This window comes from Dufourea novaeangliae, unplaced genomic scaffold (assembly GCF_001272555.1).
Source record: "Dufourea novaeangliae isolate 0120121106 unplaced genomic scaffold, ASM127255v1 scaffold168, whole genome shotgun sequence".
In the NCBI taxonomy this organism is placed as follows: Eukaryota; Metazoa; Arthropoda; class Insecta; order Hymenoptera; family Halictidae; genus Dufourea; species Dufourea novaeangliae.
Genome location: NW_015374062.1, coordinates 1,852,839 through 1,874,912, shown reverse-complemented (window position 1 = coordinate 1,874,912; position 22,074 = coordinate 1,852,839). Strand labels below are relative to the sequence as shown.

The window sequence follows — 22,074 nt, the reverse complement described above, 5'->3', positions numbered from 1 at the left end:
ATCGTCTATAGACGATCAAGTACGCTTGTCCCCGATGGTACATATTTGCATACATAAGAACATTGACCATGAATGGACGAACTCGAAGAGTCGCGCATATTATTGAAAAGCAATTGAACGTGTTTGATCTTATGGCGTCAAGCACTCTGCTTTCGCAACCATAATGGCAACTTGTACCGTTGCTTAATACTTTAAGTACTATGAACTTTTCCCGTATAACTTCACGAGGCACCGTATTATTTTTTTTATCTTCGTTTCGTCTAATGTGCGAGTCAAAAATTTAATTTGCATCGTAAATTATTAATAAACAAAGTTATTGCGTTCAATTCACAAAAATTTATTTCCATCAAACAGTAATTTAATTATTGATTTTATTAAAGGGTTTTGTAATTATTTTATGGGGTTTGCAATAAAACAAAATCTCATTATTAAACTTTATATATTGATCATTTTAATATATTGAGTTTTAAACTATTGTATATAAACATTCATCTAAATGTGTATTATTTACTCACGGAAATTGGAGTGCAGAAGCTCCGTACTAACTTACTGATTATGTTGTCAACACTGTTTGAATCACAGATCTTTATATGTGTATGTGAGTATCTACATAAATGCATATGTATTGCCACAGCCGACTTTGTGATATTGCGCTTAACCAGCTTACACACATTCACGTTTGCGTGACGTGGATGTTAAAAAATTCTAAGAAGACGCTTGCAATATTCAGCAGAACAACATTATTTATTAAATCATAAGTGATATATATTTTCCGTTCTATTAATCGGAGCTGCCTACTGGAAAAATTAGTCTACAGAAACATCTTAAATCATGGCTTATATATCAGGAGGTAACATATTTAACCTCAATGTATACATTTTATAGTAACACGTAATGGAAGCTATGTATAACACTTACTGCGTATATTTACTGTTGAAAAACTTTCAGGTGAAGTTTTAGACAGTACTCCATGGAATTTGAAAAGAATATTTGGTATTTTTACTGGCATAATTTACATGATTATTATGTTGTAAGTAAAGTATATCTCTTCTTATGTTCCCTTTAAGTATACATATATACAACATGAAATAATTTAATTTATTACAGTTTCAAAACAATGATCAATCCTGATATGAACAAATATGGAAGTGGTTATACAAGAGATTATAGACCTGGATCTGGGTAAGAGATTTAGTAATTTAATTATAGAACTACTAATAGAGATAATTTAAATGACTTTAATAATGGACTTCTATTTTTTGTATAATATTTTTAAAATAAAATTGATATTGATAACTTATGTATGTATACAGGCCACCACGTCCACCAACACGTAGATTAGGAAGACCGAATACAGGAGATAATATGAACATTCCCTTTGGTGGATGCAGCAGTTGTGCTGGTTGAAATAATTATGTGGAAACTATATTTATCAACATTTTCAAATATTGATATCAATCGCAGAATTGTTCAAGAACAAATAAATTAAAACATTATTTCCCATATAAATTTATACATTGAATAAGTGAACCATAATTTGTTAAAGAACAATTTTATTGAATAGAGTAGATAATTTTTATGTTAAAAATGTTACAAATTATAAATATGTTACACATTGTACATTGGCTAGGAAACGAAGTAAGTGTTCTATAGCAAATAAACTTGTATGTACACATATGTTTACATAAATTAACAAAAACATGATAATTCCATTAAATTTTGCATAACTTCCACAATATGTGATTACAATAACTGCAATATATGTATGGTTCTAGATGTTTGAAGATGCAAAACTATTTTATTACTGCTTAATTTTGGTAACAAGTCCAGCTGCAATGGTTGTTCCTTCAACTCGGAACATCACTCTACCTAGCTGCTTGATGTCTTTGTATATTTCCATACATACCGGATTTTGCGTCGTAATCTCGATAATAGCGCTTGAATTTTTTGGTAAGCAACGTGGTTTCTTTTTTGTTATTTCACCAGTAGCTCTATGCAGTTGGGCTACTAATTTTGTAATCACAGCTGGCTGCACTAGAGACTGTTGATGCATAACGACTGGAAGACCTTTGACTATTGGGATTTTAACTGCAAATACAACTACATGCGCTTGAAAACAGGTAGTTACAGGAACTGGGTTCTGTGCATTACAAATAATATCTCCAATTCCAACATTTTGTTGTTCGATTCCCGATAAGGTTAAAGCAACTTGATCTCCAGCAAATACATTCGTCATAGGTACCTCATCTACTTGTAAACCTGTAATGTAATTTCACATTTTGTATTAAAACAACTGACAAATATCTAGGGTGAACTAAATTTTGTAAGTATTTAATAAGTCAACACACCTTTAACCAGTGCGACTTCGTTCCCTGGTAATACTAAAACTTTATCGCCTAAAGATATCATGCCTGTTTCTACATGACCAGAAACGCAGAATCCAGATCCTGTACCCTTAAATATATCATTAACCGAAAACCGAAACGGCTTGTTTATAGGGCGTTCGGGACACTTGAAATTATCAATAACACTGACTAGTGTAGGCCCTGTGTACCTATATTATTAAGAAATATCAATTAACACATTACTTTAATTCTTTACGTATCAAGGGAATTGTAACTAACGGCTATACCAGTTAAATAAAGCTTCTTTAGATTTTGTTACAATATTTTCACCAGATAGACCGCTGCAAGGAACAAAGGCAACATTATCCTTGAATCCAGCCTGCTTTAAAAATACATTGATTTTGTCGACTATTTCATTAAACCTATCTTTCGACCAGTCTACTGTATCTAACTTATTTACTACCACTGCTAGTTGTGATATACCTACAAAAAAATCGATAGTTCATAAATACATTGGTCACAGAAACGTGGACTGCAAATATAAGAACAAATTATAATACCTAATGAACGTAACAGTAATGCATGTTCTCTGGTTTGTCCTCCACTATCGAAACCAGTTTCAAATTCTCCTCTTGTAGCATCCACCACCAATAAAGCCACGTCTGCTTGAGTAGCACCAGTAATCATATTTGGTATAAAATCCTTATGTCCAGGTGCATCTAATAAAGTAATGGATTTTGTTTCTGTTTCAAATTTTGAGTGACCAATGTCCATTGTTATACCTCGTTCTCTAGAAAAATATATAATAAGTAAGTATACATATAACATAACTTATAAAGTATGTTAGTAATTTGATTGTATTAGAAATTCTAATCACCGTTCTTCTCCTGTTTCATCAAGAATCCATGCATAAGCAAATGATTGTTTTCCTATCTTCTTGCTTTCTTGCTGATACTTGTGAATCAATCTTTGCGGTACTTGTCCCAAGTCGCACAGAAGTCGTCCCAATAATGTACTTTTACCTGCATCTACATGTCCGACCACTACCAGATGTAACTGTTCTTTGCTATCTCCTCTTTTACTTTTATATACCTTTAAAGCATCAACTTTTTCTTCATTGGTTTTTACTTTAAAATCCAAGTCAGAACCTACATGTCCTATCACTGGAGATTGACTTCGCGGACTGTTTGTATTTGAAGAAATTATTTTCTTCTCCCTTGGTACATGTTCCTTTCTTTTCGTTTCTGGACTGTTATAACTAGCAAATGGGCTCTGAGAACGAGGACTTTCAATACGAGTATTCAGTTGTTCTGCATTCTCTGTTCCACTTAAATCAAAGCCCTTCACTACCGATCGTTTTCCGACAGGAATAATTTTCACGTTTGAAGGTGTTGTTGCTTGAAATGTGGGTTTGGACGGTAATTTTTTACCTATCATAAAATTTATCAACATAATATGTGTAAATATTAGTATGCAATTACACATTTGTAAATATTTAATGTCTTTATTGCAGAAATTTCATGAACTTCTGCTTCATGACTTTAAGAAAAATATTTACATGAAAGTAATGTTTCACAGTAAATATATTTACATAAAATAGTCATTTATTAATAGGTAATTTAACATCCGCATATAAACTTAATTTAGTCATGACTTTTGTTTTTGTAAACTTGTCCTAAGAATATAATACACAATTATATACGCCCAATAAAAATGATACAGAATGCTGCTAGAGTCAGAAACTTTAAGGAGTGATTTTACATGCCAAATTAATCATCAGTGCCACAGCCATCTAAAAAGATCCGCTACCTCGTAGTCAAAGTGATGACACACGACGCCTTGTCATACGACAATAATTTATTCTATAAATTTCTGGAACATATATAACATGTATTCTTGCACGACATTAAACCTGCCCTGGAAACGAAGTCTTGAACGTAATTTTGTTATTCTTGATCTATGTGTTAGTTTGGCATCTGAAATCATCCCTCAAAGTAGCTGGCAACAGTAGCCGAACATTCAAATGTTTTGTTTTATACCATGACAAAGTACCTACTTTAATTTCTGTGTATACTAATAAATTAATACTTTGTTAATTACGAGTATATGGAACTGAAAAATCAAATCGTTTTACAGTATGGTGTTGTTGCTCTTGAGATTTAAGAAATGGTTTTCTCATTTTCCACGTTCTGCATAATGTTCTACCAAATAATGAGACATGCTTTTTTGCATATGGAAGCTTAATATTATTCAAGTAACTTAAATTTAATGTTGTAGGCAGAAGAACGTATGAGATATCAACATTATGACTTAAAGTATGTAACTTTGAATTAGGAATGATATTGTTGACATTTTCTAACGTTTTTGGCTTTATAACATAATTGTTTGAACCCAAAGACGTAGTTTCTTTCAAAGCAGAAGTTAAATCAATCAACCAATTATCTGGTGACGGCGTCCGAGTACCACTTGCATTTAATAATAAATCCTCTTTCGTGTTTACGTTATATGAACTATTTTTATTATTGCTATAGTTTTCTGAAAAAGCAAGCACATTGAATATGCTTTTTTCAAGTGAATCCATACTACAATCTTCTTCTTTGTCGTTCATTACATCTGATACTATGCCTGCATTTGTTTTAAGAGCAGAAAAATTTAATCTCGCATTGTTTAAATCGTTATTGCTCTCTTTTTTAATTGACAATTTTGGTATCACAAAATTTGTACTAGGTGAAAATGCTTTTTCGTTAGAATTTGTACTGTTAGAGTTACTTGATTTTTGTAAATGGTGTGAAGTTAGATCTGCTAAAGTACTGAATGATACAGTATTTGAATTAGTTTGAAACTCCTTTGTAGTATTAGATTTTGATTGAGCATGATTTGTCATTAATTCAGATAAAGAGGAAAATGTTGGGGATGAATTATTGAGGGTTAAATTCTTTAAACTGTATAAGTTATCCATAACGCAAGCATTCATAGTGCTATTTTCAGTATTGTTCTGCTTTTGGAATGATAATTTAGGTATAATAAATGAACTAGATTGTGGATTAACAGATGTAGCATCTTACCTTACCGATGGATTCAACAGCAGCATATGAAATAAAAGAAATTATAGGTCAGGAAATAAAGATATGAGACTGTAGGCTGTAGTTTTGAAAAGATTCATCCTCCAATTTTCATGAGACTTAGTAAAATCGTCCCAAATACTACCAAATTAACATATATAAATGGTTTTGTAGCACAGCTGAAAATTAACTGAGATAATGCTAAAATAATTCAGCAATTATTGATTATCACAACCGATATGTCACAGTGTGACATACAAGGTCTCATGGTACTGCAATAATTTTTTTGCAAGGGGAGTGGTTGTTTATGTGGTATGGTACATTCTCTGTTTAGTATATAAAGATGACAGTTTTAGAAAAAATTATTGCAGTACGATGAGACATGTCACAACTTCATCTGCAAGGTGAGTGGATTGTTCTGTATGCTATGGCACTTTGTGTGTTTAGTATATAAAGATATAGTTATTATTTTAGTATTATGTCAGTTAATTTTCACATGTGGTGAAAAACCTTTTACATACATTCATTTGAGAGAATTCGAGACAATTTTACCAAATATCATAAAAATCGGAGAGTGCACCTTTTAGGAACTATATTCCTATTTATTATTATGTCTTCAAACTGTTCATGATTCTATAATTCTCTTTTATATATTTAGTTTTTAGATAATATGAGTGTATAACATACCTGGGTAATGTTCCATGTTATCCTTATTAATTGTATCTGGTTCTAAAAATTTAATTATGTAATATAATATTTGAGCCACTAAAGCAAGGGGATTAAGTGTACCATTTACTCACGAACAACATTTTTTGGAGAAGATTCTTTTAAAACTAAATCCAGTGCTGCCTCTGCATCAAAATTTGATTGAACAATTTTTTTCTTTATCTCAGAATCAGGTATTGTGTCCCCTATAATATTTTTGACAGTTTCCATGCAAGACATGAGCTTTGCTTTTTCTAAATCTGTAAGCACTTCATCTTCTCCATTAGAAGGTGTAGTTGGTTCTTCATCATCCTCATTGTCTTCTACTATATCTGGTTCCGTGATAAATGATGCAATATTCTGTTGTTTACTCCGATCAAATAAAAATTGTTCGGCTGTAAATAAAAGTGTTGTAATGCTTAATACATTCATATACTACGATTACACAGTATGTTTTAAAATCCAAGTCCACAGAATGTGTAAAAACATTCTATTTTTTCACATATCTTAAATTCCACATCTCAAAAACTGATACTGTCTGAAAATTAAAAGACCCTGTATATTAAACAAAACCTACCACTAGGAGATACACAGTAGTCATCCTCCATAGAATGTCCATAGACATCATCATAACCTTCATACTCTGTAAAAAAATATATATGTAATTTCAGACAAGGAACAAATATGACGAATTGCAGAGTTGCAATTAGACAGTGAATTTTTTTTATAAAGATTCGTGTTGAGCATACCTTCCGAGTAATTCATACACCGTACGTCTCGATGACGGGACATTTCTCAAACTTGTGCAAGATCGAGAATGAAAGAACAATAATATGACAGTATACGTTATTTCGTACAATTTATTGTTTACGATGTCCCATGTTATATCGAAAATAAACTAAAATGAATTTCGACATATATGTTGGCAATAGTTGGTTGTCACAATTATTAGCTACGTATTTTGGAATACACGTTTAGTTTTTTTGTTCTCTCAAAATACATCTGTGTAATTCACTTTCTCTGACACTGCAAACAACTGAAAACAATGCGACACATATTATATAGTTTGTATAACCAGTGCCTACAGATATAATGAGATATAAAAAGACTACGAATGCCAATCGTAGCGTATACAACGCTACTGCGCGGCTCGGCAGATACACTCGCTATTTGATTGGTAAAGATTTTTCATTAATATCTCGTAACAAAGTCTCAGATAACATTTTTGCTAAGGAAAAATTTGTTCCAAATCACCTCACGAGTGTCCCGTTTCAGGGACCTGTAACATTTTCGTTATACCCAACCAAGTAGCACATGACTCCTTAAAGACGCCCATTTTACGGCTATTTTAGCTCTAAGGCGCCTTTAAGCCGTCTTCAAGGCGTCATTGGGCATCATGTGCTATCTGGGCAATAGATCGATTTTGGATACAAAGTGGATTCATTTTTGTTAATGAATATTGTAGCATTGCACCTGATTGCACCCCCCTATAACGTGGAAGATACGTTCCATGTTATACGGGATCCAAAGCTCAAAGAATTAAATATAAAAAAGTTTTTTCTAATACAATAAAAAATAATATGTATTTAATTTTAGTTTAAAACAATAGAAATATAAATTTGTTCATTAAATATACAGAATAACTTATATATAATTACGTTTGTACGGGAGCAGTAGCGCAATGTTTAGTTCGCGTTTATAGGAATACTGCCGCGTTGTACGGAGTCCTATAATGTACTACCTGTGCTAAATACATTCCTGCAAAAGTCATGAGGTTTGTTTTGACGGGGGTTTACACTTATTAGCGTAAATGAACAGTAGTTTTTTATTCTCTTGTGAATGCAAGTTTGTTGGGCTTAAAACAGGTTTCTTATCAAAGTCAAATTACGTATCAAGCGTATTTCAAGTACTTGGAAATATACGCCCCTGAATTGATAACATATCGTATTTATTCACGCATTTACAGAATAAATTCCCAATCTGCTGATTACATTGCAAGTGAAACAATACCCATTAAGGAAGTTGACTCCACCCAATAAATCAAAGAAATGGCCACAGAACTTCCAACAACTTTAAACAATCTGTTTAGGTATTTAAAAGATATTATCTTATTGTATTGTATGTATAATAGAAATTTCTATTAAGCATAATGCAATTGTAATGAAATAACTGTTTACTTATGAAAGTTATTTTTATTTAATTTACAGTTACATTGACAGTCATAAAGCAGAGTACATAAATAATTTACGTGAAGCAGTGGCTATAAAATCCGTTTCAGCATGGCCAGATCATAGAAATGAAATAGTTAAGATGATGAAGTGGGCAGAAATTAGATTAAAAGATCTTGGTGCTACCACAGAATTAGCAGATATAGGAAAACAAACTTTTCCAGATGGACGTGAAATTCCATTACCACCTGTTTTATTAGGAACCCTTGGATCTGACCCAAAAAAGAAGACTGTTCTATTATACGGACATTTAGATGTTCAACCAGCATTGAAAGAAGATGGCTGGAATACAGAACCCTTTACTCTTGTTGAGAAAGATGAAAAATTATATGGCCGTGGTTCTTCAGATGACAAAGGCCCTGTACTCTGTTGGATACATGCATTGCAGGCTTACAAAGCTATTGGAATTGGTTTCCCAGTCAATCTTAAGGTAATATAAATTGCTATAAAATTTGTAATACTTTTTCACCTTCTATTTACTAAGTCTGCTTTGATTATAGTTTGTATTTGAGGGTATGGAAGAGAGTGGAAGTGAAGGTTTGGACGATCTTCTTTGGGCACGCAAAGATACATTTTTGCAAGGTGTAGATTATGTTTGTATATCTGATAATTATTGGTTGGGTACTACTAAGCCCTGTATTACATATGGTTTGAGGGGTATCTGTTACTTTCATATAGAAGTAACTTGTGCTGCAAAAGATTTACATAGTGGTATATATGGTGGAACTGTGCATGAAGCAATGGCAGACCTGATGTATCTGTTAAATACATTAGTTGATGTTAATGGAAAAATTTTAATAAATGGAATATATGAGAATGTTGCCGAAGTTACAGAAAAAGAATTAGATCTTTATAAAACAATAGAGTTTGATGTCCCTGAATATAAGAAATCTGTTGGCACCAATAGATTGGCTCACGATGAAGATAAAGTATGTATTTATTATTCAATGAACCAGAATTAGATGTTTGTTACATTTATGTATTCATATGCCTGGTCGTATTATTAGATTCAGCTTTTGATGCATCGTTGGAGACAACCTAGTTTATCTATTCATGGAATAGAGGGTGCATTTAGCGAACCAGGGGCAAAGACTGTTATTCCAGGAAAAGTTATTGGTAAATTTTCAATTAGATTAGTGCCGGATATGACCCCTGATGAAACCGTTAAGAAAGTAACAACGTATTTAAATGAAAAGTGGGCTGTTAGAGGTAGTCCAAATAGAATAAACATTAATATGGACCATGGAGGAAAACCCTGGTCTGAAAATCCTGATCATCCACACTATATAGCTGGCCGGAAGGCTACAAAACATGTTTATAAAGTAGATCCTGACTTGTCACGTGAGGGTGGTTCAATTCCAGTTACTTTGACATTCCAAGAAGTAACAGGTAAAAATGTACTGCTCTTACCAGTTGGTGCTGGTGATGATGGAGCACATTCTCAGAATGAAAAATTAGATGTCCGCAATTACATCCAGGGTGTAAGTATTTTTGTATGGAGAACATAATTTCTTTCTCATAAATGTTTTATTCAAACTTAATAATTATTAACTTTCATTTTAGACTAAATTACTTGGAGCTTATTTGTATGAAGTATCTCAACTTCAATAAAAATGCATACAGATATGAAGGCATTATTAAAACCATACTTTATACTGGAGTATTATAAACAAGCAATTTGTGTACTATACAGTATTCCCTCCATAAGATTGCACTACTCGGTAACAAAGACAAGATCCTTTAAAGCAGTTGAGACGATTTTGTGATCACTTTATTTTTTGACGCTTTCAGTTTTAGTCTTTGTAGCTGGTCATGTCATGAGATGGTAGAGATGTTAATACGATGATATGGGGAGCAACAAAGTGCGATCTTATAGGGAAATACTGTATAACATTAAATCGTAAAATTGTCATTTTAAGGGGAACAGGTAATAAAAGTATCTTTTTGTAGTTTTCATACTAATTCTTTGAAAATATACGCAAAACACTGTTTTTTATAAAACATAAGAACTATGTTATTTTCAACGTCCAGGCTGGTTGTCCTTTATGAAATCTGTCTGGCATCTGTATAAATATTTTTTTAACATCTAGTTCCTTCCACTAAAATGTAACATATAATCTTAATTATAGATCACGCTGTTTGTAATAACATTGATAACGTTTTGTCATACATGATCAGAAATATACATACATAAAGTGGTTTATTAGATCCAAGCAACTCAATATGTGTGATCATGTGACGCGTTATTGACTCTAAATACAGGCTGCTATCCTCTGGCCAATCAAGTATTAGTGCATAGATTTTGCCGTGATCTTTATTCTGAGTGTACCAAGTGCTACCACTTAAAGTATCATTTTGCACAACCCATGGTTCAGTATTATAAATAGCTTCTCCATTTATTGCTAACCAATCACCTATTAAACAAGCACTTTTTATAACATTTTAATATACCATATACATTTAAATACTTAAAAATATAAAAATAATTATATGCACAAGTGATCAACATACCCATCCCACGTAATCTTTCTTCAAATATTGGCGAAATAATACCGTCTTTCGTTGGTCCGATATTCATTAATAAATTTCCTCCACAGCTTACAGTAACTACTAACTCCTTTACTAATTCTTGTAAAGTGAAATATTCCGATAAAGAAGCATCTCTACGGAAACCCCAAGATTTTCTATCGACAGTCATGCAGTTTTCCCATTTATGAGATTGAAGTGTTCCTGATGGTTTTTGATACAAAATCAATTTAGTATAAAATAGATACCTAAGTTTCTATAATATAAAATTTTATTATTTACCAGGGTTATAACGATCCGTACATGTATAAAATCCACCATGATGACATGGTATATTAGCACCCCATCTATCATTAGTAACAACTGTATCCTTTACAGGACTTTCATTGTACAACCAAGATAAAAATTCTTTTGATTTCCAGTAATTATCAGATGCTTCCCAATCACCATCAGACCATATAACTTCTGGCTTATATTCTTCTACCAACTCATGCATTTCAGGTATTATTTTTTGCTTAACAAAAATATCCGTTGTAAAATTATTGCTTTTATCATGCAGATAAAGAGGATTATACCATTCATATAAAGAGTGATACAGGCCAAATTTCAAATCAGTTGTACTTCTTATTGCCATTGCCAATTCACCTAATTAAAGAAAATATTTCATTTACAACGATAATGAAACAAACTAACTATGATTAATACCTATAAGATCTCTTCGTGGTCCTACATCCACAGAATTCCAACTGAAGGAATATTTTGAAGGCCATAGTGTGTACCCTTCGTGATGTTTACTTGTGAGTACAATGTATTTTGCGCCTGATGCTTGAAATACTTCACTCCACTGAGTAGCATTGAAAAATTCAGTAGTAAAATCACGAGCAAAGTCTTGATATGTAAAGTTTGGCGGATATCTGTTTTTCATGAAATCGTGGTACTTGGTACTAGTCTTTTCTTCTGAAAATAGTACATCGAATATTCTTTTTTAAACTATATACAGAAGTGGAATTTTCTCTGACAAAATAATACAATTTTAGATATTATAGGTAATAAGAAATAGTAAGTTACCTTGCCAATTATTCCAGAACCATTCTGAGCCAAAACTAGGAACACTAAAGACACCCCAATGAATAAAAATGCCAAACTTTGCATCGTTGTACCAACTTGGAAGTGGTCGACTGTCCAAACTACTCCAATTTGGGAGATATTTACTTGCTTGTACTTTTTCATGTTGAAATACTTCAGCACTTTCTATATCTGATGATATTAGGATATATTGATCATTTGATGATCCATGTAATGCATATAGAATATGAATCAAGAATATATGAATCCATAGAGACATTTTCTTGCTTACTATGTACTGAAAACATTTATAAGTACATGCATTAGTACAATTATAAGTACATTTATAAGTAACAAACATTTGTAAGTTACAATGAGTTGGCTTTAATAATTAACATAATGATACAACTAATTGTATAACATATATACTTCTTTACCTATTCCTGTTGAAAGAAATATCCAGTGCCTTATAAGATAATAGTGTTACTGAAACTGTAACAAAAGATATAAACACTTACTATAAAAAAAACAAGAAACTAATATCGATATTCATTAAGTAGGTACTGTACCAAATATAAATTACAATAGAACATGTACCGACATATGTACGATGTATTTGGATGTGTATTGCAGAAATAAGAGATTGCCAGAGATTGCTTTCATATCAATTGTTTTCAGTATGATAAAGAAATATGACATTCGCGTAACATTAACATATTTCTCATGTGTCAAAGGAATAACATTTCGGTAAATTTGCCGGGTTGTCATGCGAGCAGTACTAACACTTTAAACCTTGTAACGTATCTTTTAATGTGGTAGGTGCGTTTCTGTGAACCAACAGAATCTATTACAATTAATTTCCTTCTTAAAAAGTTTCATTGAAGAGTAGTTACACTAAAATTTAAAGTAACAGAACGCATCCTGCGGTACGCTGGGTACGCGGTACGCTATTGTATTACCCATCGAACGTTGAATTGCGTTTTGAATTTATAACGTCGCATCCATCGCACTTTGTCGGATTTTTGTATTTTTTTAAAACAAGAATAAAATAATTATCATGACTTCTTGGATACCATTGGAATCAAACCCCGAGGTACATCATTTTAATTTGAAAATTATAGGTATACATGTTTTATTACATCATTTAATTGTTTCTCCACTTTGTTTTAGGTTATGACGAAGGTAAATCATCGTGATGAGCGATAATTAATAAGGACAATTGTAATATTTATATGTCGTAAATATTTAGAATATTTATACATTAAAAGTATTTTTCACATGACATTTTCATATTATTAGAATACTTTACTGTTGATATAAAATAAACTTTATCATTATCTTTAACTTATCAAAGCTGTGTCTTTATCAGATTTTGTAATAGAATATATATTTGCAGTTTATGCATCAACTAGGTGTACCAAAAGAATGGAGCATTGTCGATGTTTATGGATTGGAGCCAGATTTATTGGCACTTCTACCTAAACCAGTTGTAGCTGTTATTTTGCTTTATCCTTTACGGAAAAAGGTTTCAGAATTAGAACTACATGGTTATATTTAGTTAGAGTTGTATCCAGTTACGCGTAACATTTATCTTTATAGAATGGTAATACATTAGAAGATAAGGAAGAAGCTGTTAAAGGAAAAGATACGAGTGCTTTAGGTTCACAAGATCCAGCAGTTTATTATATGAAACAATACATTCATAATGCTTGTGGTACAATTGCATTAATTCACAGTATTGCAAATAATTTAGATACGTAAGTTTATGGTAATTCGTTATAATAAAATTCAATGGAATTTGGATCTAATGTCATATATTACTTTCTGTTATTGTTACAGCATAAATCTTCAAGATGGTTTCCTGAAAGCTTTCTTAGACAAATCAAAGAATCTCTCTTCTGCAGAGATTGGAGAACTTCTAATGAAGTCAACTGAAATTAGTGAGACACACGAAGAAATGGCACATGAAGGACAAACAGAGGTATGTATTTTTTCTCTGATGGGTAATTAAAAAAATGTGATCCAAAATATGTTCTAGGCACCAAATGAAGAAACACCAGTGTATCACCATTTTGTAGCATTTGTACAAAAGAATGGAGTTTTATACGAATTAGGTAAATATTCTTATGTTAATAGTAACAGCCAATATTAAAATATTACAATGATATTGTTGAATATTGAAATTTTCAGATGGACGAAAATTTGGGCCTATCAGTCATGGTTCAACTAATCCAGAAACAATGTTAGAAGATGCAGCACGTGTTTGTAAAGAATATATGGCTCGTGACCCAGAAGAAATGTGCTTTACTGTTGTTGCTCTTACTAACAGTGATTCAGAATCATTTTAACTTCATGTCTAATATACAGTACACACAGTTTAAGATAATTGTTCAAATAATTTATTTTATATGTTATATACACAGCCATTTTGTATTGCATTTATTAATATTTGCTTGTTATCACAGTGTAATACGTATACTGGTAAATAGGAATACACAGGTATTTACAGGTATTCATCTGACTGATTCGCATGAGCAGAATTTTCACATAAGATAGCAGAAAAAGTGAAAAGAATATTTCACGAAATAAAATTCAGTCTCTAAATGCATCTAATACGAAAACTTAACCCGTTTTTAAAAGCGTAAGTCATAATCTTATAGTTTATATTTTCTAGATATTATTACGATTTAATTATTACAAAATAAGGAATTTGATCATTTAAATATTTATTTAATATTTAAGTGATGAAATACTGTTTAAACAATACATGTACATCCTAAACGATTCATACGACATAAGGGAATTATTAAAAGTAGATTTAATTACAACTGTTTGTGCTCACGACGTCCAGGTATGTGCAGAATACCCATATACCTGTAAAATACCTGGGTAGGAGTAAGACCGTTAGTTTCTATTCTTGAAAGAACTGATTTTGAGGTGAAGTCAATCAGTCAAATAACAACCAGTGATCGAAAGTTGTTTGTACTTCGTTTGTAAGTGTCAACAGTGAACAATTAAAATTATATGTCTTTCTATCTTTTCTGGAATTTTTTGAAATATTGCTGTTAATACACAACGTAAATACTGCTACAATATGTTTCGTAACATGGTGCATCTTGCTATTTTGATTAATGTACAGTGAATTTCATGAATGTAACTTATCCACGCCCTTACAAATAATCCGGTCATTTCTACACATCTATCATTAATTTCTCGAATATCTATGTTCTTTGTAACGTTGCATTCTGTCATAGGGAATTCTCGATTACAAGATCGGTAAACAGCCGTTTGTTCTTGTAACAGCAGTTCGATACATCTTGCACCCGTTCACGCTACAAACAAAACGTTACCGTGTGTGTGTGTATGTGTGTGTATACTGTATTGTATACGAAAGATTTATTGCCACGACGAAAAATCGGATCGTTCGTATGTAATATCGAAACGCCTCGTTATCGTGACACAGCGCACCTTTGTTTCCTCTACTATTCGTAGGTCGCAAAACTTGTCGGTCAGTGACCAGAAGCTAGCGAAAGGCTCAGTTATTTTCGATCCTCTTCCGAGAGCGAGCGTGTCTTGGCACCACTCTCTAAATAGTAGCTTTAAAACACAAAATAAAACCGAAATCCAGGGCCCGTGAGTCGCCGGTTATTTACTATATCTCAGGATCCCCTTATGCAACGCCGTGGCCTCGAAAGTAAAGAAATGAAAACTGGACATGGTCGTTATTATTCTTTGCTTCTGATTTGGGTACAAGTGAAATTGTAAAATATCTACTTAGGAGGGAGAATGGATTTGTTTGGGTCGCATTAGTCACTGTTTGCCCCCCTCGGTCTCTCACGAAAGAAAATTTTCCACGAAACTTGTACGGCTTCTACAGGGTGTAACAAAAATGTTGAAGGACCCGGAAATGGGAGACTCGTGAGGTGATTAATATCTCGTTAACAAAGCCTTGGATAACATTAACAACAACTAAGCAAAAACTTGTTTCAAATTATCTCACGAGTCTCTCATTTCCGGGTCCTTCAACATTTTTGTTACACCCTGTATAGTTGTCGGGGTATTATTTCAAAAGTTTTCCATACGATGGGAATTTTCCATGGTCCCCATAAACGGGCTGTTAAGCTCCTGCCGATGAATGCGATAACGTTCAACAAATCTTTCCGTTTTTGATGGGACATACACTATTTCTTCCGCGTATCAAGTAAAATTCTTTAGTAAATCTGATAAATAAGATTGTGTGAATTGTGAACGGGATATCTATTATACGATAAGTCGAAAAATTAAGCATTGGGACCGATTAGTGTTCGATCTATGTACGTAAATAAATAACTTGGTATGTTTTTTGCATTATTGTTCGTCTATTGCTGCGACGAGTCCTAGGTCTCAAAACTACAGATGAAGAAAAAATATAGTTATAATGTTTCATTATCGGGCTATGTGAATGTTATGAATGCTGAAAATCAACTTAATGTGCTACTTTAATAATTAGACTGCGGTTTTTTATACATTTATACATGGTAGATATATTTGAGTATAATGTTGAACATATAGGTTTTATTTTCATTCTCAATTAATCAAGTCATTAATAAAGAAATTATATTCTTATTTAGTTCCTGCTCTTGTTAATTAACTATAGAAATCTGAATTTGTATAAATGTTCGTAGTTCTTTTAGTATTCGTTACCATTAGACCGCTGAAAATCTTGAAAATTTATTTTTCCACACTAGAAATAAAAATTCATTTCTTACGTTAAGGGCTTCAAGAAGTCACGAAACAGAACAAAAGTCTCAGTACAAGTTTGCAGCTCGTCTATTATTTAAGAGGTGAAGAATTTTTTCTATTATTGATCGCGGTAGTTAGGTCTGCGTCACCAGAGTGGAAAATTTGGGGTCCGTTGTTGCTGAGATACGAAGATAAAATAATCGTGACGCAGAGAACTCCCTCGCGATCGCATAATGGGGGGCACTTCCGTGATTCATGGGTTGTGAAAGATTTATACAGCAAAGGTATAATCTTTCGTTATTCCCACCACTGGGGGAGTCCTCTTGTAGAACCAATCAAAACAGAGTAAACAGAAGCTAAGCACAGGCTCGACTTCCGGCAAAAAACAAATTTATCAGGGGTTGAAAAATTTTCCGCTTTGATCATGAATGTCCCGATCTGGACCCCAGTACGTTGCACTTATCGAGACATTATTGTATGTAGATGAGAAGAAAGCGACAAAATCGAGTGGCTCTGGGGTGTTATCAATAAGAAGTCACAGCGATCGTTCGAGGCATTTTTATTATTAATAGAAATCGTAATCATCACGCTACCTACACATAATCCTTATTACGATTGATGAATTTACCGACGCTTCACGACATACGAGTGTAACTGTTCTGTTAAAAAATTCACACTTTTTACGGCGATCACACTTGAAGCCGCGTGTTTGCAAGTTTGATGTAGTTGATAACGATAGAAGGTAAATCTACTGATCCTCAAAGGTACAGGTATCGTTGATAAAACTCTTTGTGGTGACAATTCGTTAAATCCGCGTGACTAAGCGAGAGACGTAATCCGCAGACGTTTATGTACACTAAAATCGAGAAAACGAGTTGGACGTACGACGTTTTTGCAACATTATTGTGTTACATTAGTCTTAGATCTTCGTGATAGGGAATCAAGGTTGAGTGAAAGAAAAACGAAACCCGTGTTACGTAACATTTATTCCAGTAAAAGTAATTAAACGACTACAAGCAGTACAAACGTTGCTTTCGTGTGATGATTTGAAAATCGTTTTGCATGTATCTCAGATTAAATAATTTTTTTTGTCGAAGGATCTAGGTACGATAAGTTTCAAGAATTGAACGGTAATAAAATGCAATAATGTGTACTGTAAACACAAATTTTTATACTTTAACGTCTAAATCTATTTCGTTCCAAAGGTATATTTTTTAATTTGGTAAAAATTAGTTTAGGGAATGCAGCTTCGATGACTTTGACCTTGACATAGTTTCTTAAACGTAACTTTTACCCATGTATCCAATCTTGATGGAATATTCTCATAATACATAATTTACTATCTTCACTTTCCGTAAATTGAGAATATAAAAAAAAATTTTTAAATAGTTCCAGATGTTTCGATCGATAACGAAGAACGTTAGAAGAAATGGCGGCTGCTTCAAAAGTAGTGGATCCCTTTATTAGAGCACGTAATATCATAATAAGCCTCAGACGTTTGTGAAAATAGGAGATTTCACGGAATAATTTGCAGAAACTGGAATCAAGCACAAGTTTATTTCTCCGCCGGAAGGTATCGCAATTTCAAATTAAACAGAAACTTTATTAAACCTAATTAAATGTTTCAGCATACTGGATTTCAGACAATCGTGTGTGCTGCGAATGCACGAAATCCGCAATCTGACTTTAAATAATATACCATTTTGTACTGTTCCTTTCAGCCAACCTCAGGAGCGTCCATTAAACTTTGATAACCATATAGAAATCGAAGATACCGAATTAACAAAACATGTCGTGTACAGGTATATTATGCATTCGTCCATGGCTGGTTGAGTTTAAGGTCGTTCCGCGCCCATAAAAACGTTACATACACGTACGGCCTCGTTTCCATTTATGGTCCCCATTAAATGGGAAGGCGCAATTCAACAGATCCTTCGCTCGGGTACAACCACACCTGGTGTACAATGGATAAATTCGGCTGACTAATGCAATCGGTGTATTTCCCTTTTCCGGACGACATGGTATATTACTTCCATAATTGCAGAAACGGTAAAAAAAGAACGGGCTCGTTAACTTTTTTTGTTACTCGAAGGCAATGAAAATAAGTAAACTAAGAACCTATTAGAACGAATAGGTCTATCATCTTAGGAATTTTCGCGCGTGCCATTGCGATATCGTGATATACGATCAGAACGCAATTGGGATACACTATTACTTGCACGCGAACCAGGTAATGTACGGGGGATTGTTTCACACGCAACAGGTCAGTGAGCACGGATCCGACAAAAAGGATGTCTATGGAGGCCAAACCGTCATTGATTCCATTCTTCCCGTCGAGTTTCACTGGCCGACCTTAAACCCACCATTGTCCCGGAAGTAACTCACAATGCCGACGATGGTGTGTAACAGAGATGGGTGAATTCATTATCGGGATAAAGAGTTTCGAACAACGAATAAAAGGTAAAAAAAATGTATTAACGTATTTCTCATTGATTACGTAGAAATTTCAATTTTTGTAGTAAACTGATATTTTTTTTTGAATGAGTTAAATTGAAAAAATTATTCTTATTGTTACTACATACATACGTACATACGTTGCGTGCTCGCATTCTCTCGGAATAATTATTCACATTTGAATTGCATTATGCTTGCGAAGAAAAATTTTTAATCGATTTATTGTTGCGTTATCGTTCGTATATGTCGCGTATGATTGTATGCGCGGAAAGACTTTAAGCTGTCGTAAATCGATCGAACAGTCTTGAAAAATTGCAATAGGCTACCGATCAAATCTTAGAATAGTAATCTTGGAACACAAAGTACTGAAAAAATTGGATTTGTTAGAGGCTAAGGTCAACAACAGATTAATAGAATCGGTTTTAGTACTCGCTTAGACGAGATAATTCAGAAAAAGTATTACAAAAGATAATGGTACGAGATATTGAAAAAGAAAAATTCATAATTCTCATAACTTATCTTCTTGTTTTCGCAAGTGAACGTCATTAAACATAACGGCAACGATTCTACACTCTTTTCATGCGTGTGTTGTTACAAATGTTTCCAGTAAAAGACATTCGAACGGTGTAACATCTTAAGAATCCGTGACTTTATTTATTATTTCTACAAGAAAATTATTTTGTTTCCGAGATAATATGGAGTATTCTTTAGGTAGCTTACTACCAGCCGTGAATATATGCTGAATTAAATTTTATCTTCTATAATGTAGATTCACTGAAAAAAAGTGTAAATAAAATGTTGCGTCAATAATAAATGTTGGGTCTTAAGGGGTTAACACTAGGGTGTAACACGTCGACGATGAATTTCAGGGTCCACCCAGTGGTGTTCGGTTCTGCTCGCTGGGCGTCGGAGGACCAGCCAAGAAAGACACTCACACACCACCGCTCGAGGGACAGCAGCGGAGTAGCAGCAAGGAACAGGCCAGTCTTTGGTGGTTGACTGAGTTGACTCCGGTGTTCTCGAGTAGCGCGGCTCAGTTTCAGTCGTGCGGAAGCAGCCGACCGTTGCACGTGTTCACAGATCGGACGACAATCGGCCGCCATCCATGGGTCACCAGTACCCGTACTCGCATCTGGATACTTTGAATTGACAACGAAAAAGTAAGTCACTGCGAATTCTTTCTGCTTTTCGTACACACACACAAACACGATATTCAATATACCTCTCGAATTATTCTCACGGTTTCACATACACTTCCTCTTTAAACGTTTCCGCTTGATCGAAAGTGAAATGAAGAGTTTTCCACGCGTTCTTAACGCTGCTACTTTATTGAGCGACACAGCGATATCATTTCCTGTGAGTTCATAACGTTCGCCGGTTGGATTATTCATTTTTCACGGAAATAGTGAGACCGTTGGTGATCTTCTGTCATTGTTTCTCTTCGTTCTTAGGGTCTGAAGTATTTGGAGTCGACGTAGATAGACACTTGATACGTTAGCCGCGGGAGTATATACAAAATGGAGGATTTTAAATATTAATGTTTAAGAATTGAAATTAGAGGCAATTTTGAATCATTTACTTGGAGTTTTTACCAGCGTAATAATATATAAATAGTATTGAACCGTATAAAAATATTACATTGTTTTGCAATTTAGGAGATGGCGTGAATGCACAAACATTCGTAGTTGTTTACCGTGGATGCTTGTGCACAGTAAAACCGACAATTTCAATACAATCTAATAATATTTTTCTGTTACCATTCATATAACAATACATCTAGCACGTGAAATAAGTTTCTGTCTACGTGTAAATTGACGTCAAAGATAACGAATTCGCATAAACATTCTTAGTCTAATAATAACTATACCTACGTACTCACGTGTCAGTAATTGACAACCAATTTTCTAGCTTTTCACAAACAGGAATTTAAACAAAAATTCGTTCACTCCCGTCGGGTTCCAGAGCGAAAACGTAAACATTGCCGAAGTTCATTCGATTCGATTCCACTGTTTCCTTTCGCAATTCCGGCGAGACAGTTGGCGGAAGTTACAAGTCCGTTCAGATTGATTCGCGGGAAGGTTTTAAATATAAACTGTTTTATATCTGGGTCGACACCACGATTATAGAGGAACGAACGGCCGGTTTTTCCTGGCGTTATTTCTGCGTTTCACGTGTAACCCTGCGCGGTCTACGCGAAAACCGATTAACCTAACTTGCGAAATAGAAGCGTTCTGTTGGGATACGGTTTGCGTGTCAACGTGCTCGGTAGATAAACAACCGATTCACGTGTAAACGGGTGTTGATGTTCTCGCCGATACCGAGACCTCGGTGTTTTTACGTGTACGTATATTGATAAGTTTATCGGGTAACGGCTCTTAATTCAGCCTGAACTTGACAGCAGCCAGTTAATGGATTTGAATGACATTGACGTATCGAATTGACCGCGAAAGCTATTCGGGGGGACGCCTTTCTTCGGGCACTTAAACTTCCATTATCTCAGTTACTTAAGGGTTAATTTTGCTATTTATTTTCGTACACCGGCCGCCATCTTGCGGTTTCTTTCCGCGGCCGATGCCGTTTGGTCCGTCCGTTACGATCGTACATTGACACGAATTTTTACTATCCGAATACTACTATACAGACTTTTCTCGTTTATCGTCCCGAACTCTGGGACAATAATCTTATAGGGAGAAATGCTTCAGACTCTCGTAAATTCGTTTTTCTGGGCAAAAAGAGCTGAGGGGCAACAAAGTATGCGTTTGACAGGTTTCAAGCCTCCCTCCCCCGGTGGTGGGGATAACGCCTGGACAATAATCGTATAGAACAAGGTAGACGATAATCGAGAGGAGTCTGTAAATATAAATATTTATGTATGTAACGATTTGTACAGGAACTGTTTCGATGATTACTACTGATTCTGTTTATGAGATTGTAAATGTTATTGTTTAGAATTTGAATGCTTTTCTT

At 33.9% G+C, this 22,074-nt stretch overlaps 6 protein-coding genes across 6 annotated transcripts in view; 4 read left to right on the top strand and 2 right to left on the bottom strand.

The window, feature by feature from the left end:
* Window positions 1-686: 686 nt before the first annotated feature.
* On the top strand, window positions 687-1,673 carry LOC107190262 (selenoprotein K-like). The gene is made up of 4 exons (XM_015579038.1): window positions 687-850; window positions 949-1,030; window positions 1,108-1,182; window positions 1,314-1,673. Exons 1-4 carry the CDS (start codon window positions 832-834, stop codon window positions 1,405-1,407), a joined length of 270 nt encoding a protein of 89 aa, XP_015434524.1. The 5' UTR covers window positions 687-831; the 3' UTR covers window positions 1,408-1,673.
* Window positions 1,674-1,704: 31 nt separating this feature from the next.
* On the bottom strand, window positions 1,705-6,992 carry LOC107190261 (HBS1-like protein). Its single transcript, XM_015579037.1, has 9 exons — window positions 6,862-6,992; window positions 6,690-6,755; window positions 6,208-6,507; window positions 6,095-6,136; window positions 3,223-3,775; window positions 2,906-3,135; window positions 2,633-2,828; window positions 2,349-2,554; window positions 1,705-2,259 (listed from the first exon to the last, which is right to left on the bottom strand). The coding sequence occupies exons 1-9, from the start codon at window positions 6,902-6,904 to the stop codon at window positions 1,802-1,804; spliced, it is 2,094 nt and encodes a 697-aa protein (XP_015434523.1). The 5' UTR covers window positions 6,905-6,992; the 3' UTR covers window positions 1,705-1,801.
* Window positions 6,993-7,846: 854 nt separating this feature from the next.
* On the top strand, window positions 7,847-10,335 carry LOC107190276 (cytosolic non-specific dipeptidase). Its single transcript, XM_015579057.1, has 6 exons — window positions 7,847-7,886; window positions 8,079-8,201; window positions 8,320-8,770; window positions 8,841-9,269; window positions 9,348-9,821; window positions 9,904-10,335. Exons 2-6 carry the CDS (start codon window positions 8,161-8,163, stop codon window positions 9,949-9,951), a joined length of 1,443 nt encoding a protein of 480 aa, XP_015434543.1. The 5' UTR covers window positions 7,847-7,886; window positions 8,079-8,160; the 3' UTR covers window positions 9,952-10,335.
* A 14-nt stretch (window positions 10,336-10,349) lies between these two features.
* LOC107190166 (alpha-L-fucosidase) lies at window positions 10,350-12,590 on the bottom strand. The gene is made up of 8 exons (XM_015578919.1): window positions 12,529-12,590; window positions 12,369-12,423; window positions 11,935-12,229; window positions 11,572-11,823; window positions 11,149-11,511; window positions 10,852-11,070; window positions 10,531-10,754; window positions 10,350-10,439 (listed from the first exon to the last, which is right to left on the bottom strand). Exons 3-8 carry the CDS (start codon window positions 12,209-12,211, stop codon window positions 10,350-10,352), a joined length of 1,425 nt encoding a protein of 474 aa, XP_015434405.1. The 5' UTR covers window positions 12,212-12,229; window positions 12,369-12,423; window positions 12,529-12,590.
* Window positions 12,591-12,976: 386 nt separating this feature from the next.
* On the top strand, window positions 12,977-14,351 carry LOC107190275 (ubiquitin carboxyl-terminal hydrolase). Its single transcript, XM_015579056.1, has 7 exons — window positions 12,977-13,024; window positions 13,102-13,113; window positions 13,328-13,456; window positions 13,531-13,688; window positions 13,771-13,912; window positions 13,970-14,045; window positions 14,122-14,351. Exons 1-7 carry the CDS (start codon window positions 12,989-12,991, stop codon window positions 14,277-14,279), a joined length of 711 nt encoding a protein of 236 aa, XP_015434542.1. The 5' UTR covers window positions 12,977-12,988; the 3' UTR covers window positions 14,280-14,351.
* Window positions 14,352-20,014: 5,663 nt separating this feature from the next.
* Window positions 20,015-22,074, top strand: part of LOC107190189 (proton-coupled amino acid transporter 1) — a 34,957-nt gene continuing 32,897 nt past the window's right edge. Inside the window, exon 1 of the mRNA XM_015578950.1 lies at window positions 20,015-20,267. The gene's annotated coding sequence lies outside the window, so the exon portion shown is untranslated. The remainder of the gene's footprint in view (window positions 20,268-22,074) is intronic.

What these genes read in the sequence shown, in the direction of transcription:
- LOC107190262 (XM_015579038.1), top strand. An exon ending in ATTTACATGATTATTATGTT is followed by an intron (nt 1,031 to 1,107) that starts GTAAGTAAAGTA and finishes AATTTATTACAG; the next exon opens with TTTCAAAACAATGATCAATC. An exon ending in GATTATAGACCTGGATCTGG is followed by an intron (nt 1,183 to 1,313) that starts GTAAGAGATTTA and finishes GTATGTATACAG; the next exon opens with GCCACCACGTCCACCAACAC.
- LOC107190261 (XM_015579037.1), bottom strand. Translation starts at nt 6,904, where the DNA reads ATGTCCCGTCATCGAGACGTACGGTGTATGAATTACTCGGAAG. An exon ending in GTGTATGAATTACTCGGAAG is followed by an intron (nt 6,756 to 6,861) that starts GTATGCTCAACA and finishes ATTTTTTTACAG; the next exon opens with AGTATGAAGGTTATGATGAT. An exon ending in CGAAGTCGCACTGGTTAAAG is followed by an intron (nt 2,260 to 2,348) that starts GTGTGTTGACTT and finishes ATTACATTACAG; the next exon opens with GTTTACAAGTAGATGAGGTA.
- LOC107190276 (XM_015579057.1), top strand. Translation starts at nt 8,161, where the DNA reads ATGGCCACAGAACTTCCAACAACTTTAAACAATCTGTTTAG. An exon ending in ACTTTAAACAATCTGTTTAG is followed by an intron (nt 8,202 to 8,319) that starts GTATTTAAAAGA and finishes TTTAATTTACAG; the next exon opens with TTACATTGACAGTCATAAAG. An exon ending in GTTTCCCAGTCAATCTTAAG is followed by an intron (nt 8,771 to 8,840) that starts GTAATATAAATT and finishes CTTTGATTATAG; the next exon opens with TTTGTATTTGAGGGTATGGA.
- LOC107190166 (XM_015578919.1), bottom strand. Translation starts at nt 12,211, where the DNA reads ATGTCTCTATGGATTCATATATTCTTGATTCATATTCTATATGCATTA. An exon ending in TACGGATCGTTATAACCCTG is followed by an intron (nt 11,071 to 11,148) that starts GTAAATAATAAA and finishes AAAAACCATCAG; the next exon opens with GAACACTTCAATCTCATAAA. An exon ending in AGAAAGATTACGTGGGATGG is followed by an intron (nt 10,755 to 10,851) that starts GTATGTTGATCA and finishes CTTGTTTAATAG; the next exon opens with GTGATTGGTTAGCAATAAAT.
- LOC107190275 (XM_015579056.1), top strand. Translation starts at nt 12,989, where the DNA reads ATGACTTCTTGGATACCATTGGAATCAAACCCCGAG. An exon ending in TTTATCCTTTACGGAAAAAG is followed by an intron (nt 13,457 to 13,530) that starts GTTTCAGAATTA and finishes TTATCTTTATAG; the next exon opens with AATGGTAATACATTAGAAGA. An exon ending in ATTGCAAATAATTTAGATAC is followed by an intron (nt 13,689 to 13,770) that starts GTAAGTTTATGG and finishes TTATTGTTACAG; the next exon opens with CATAAATCTTCAAGATGGTT.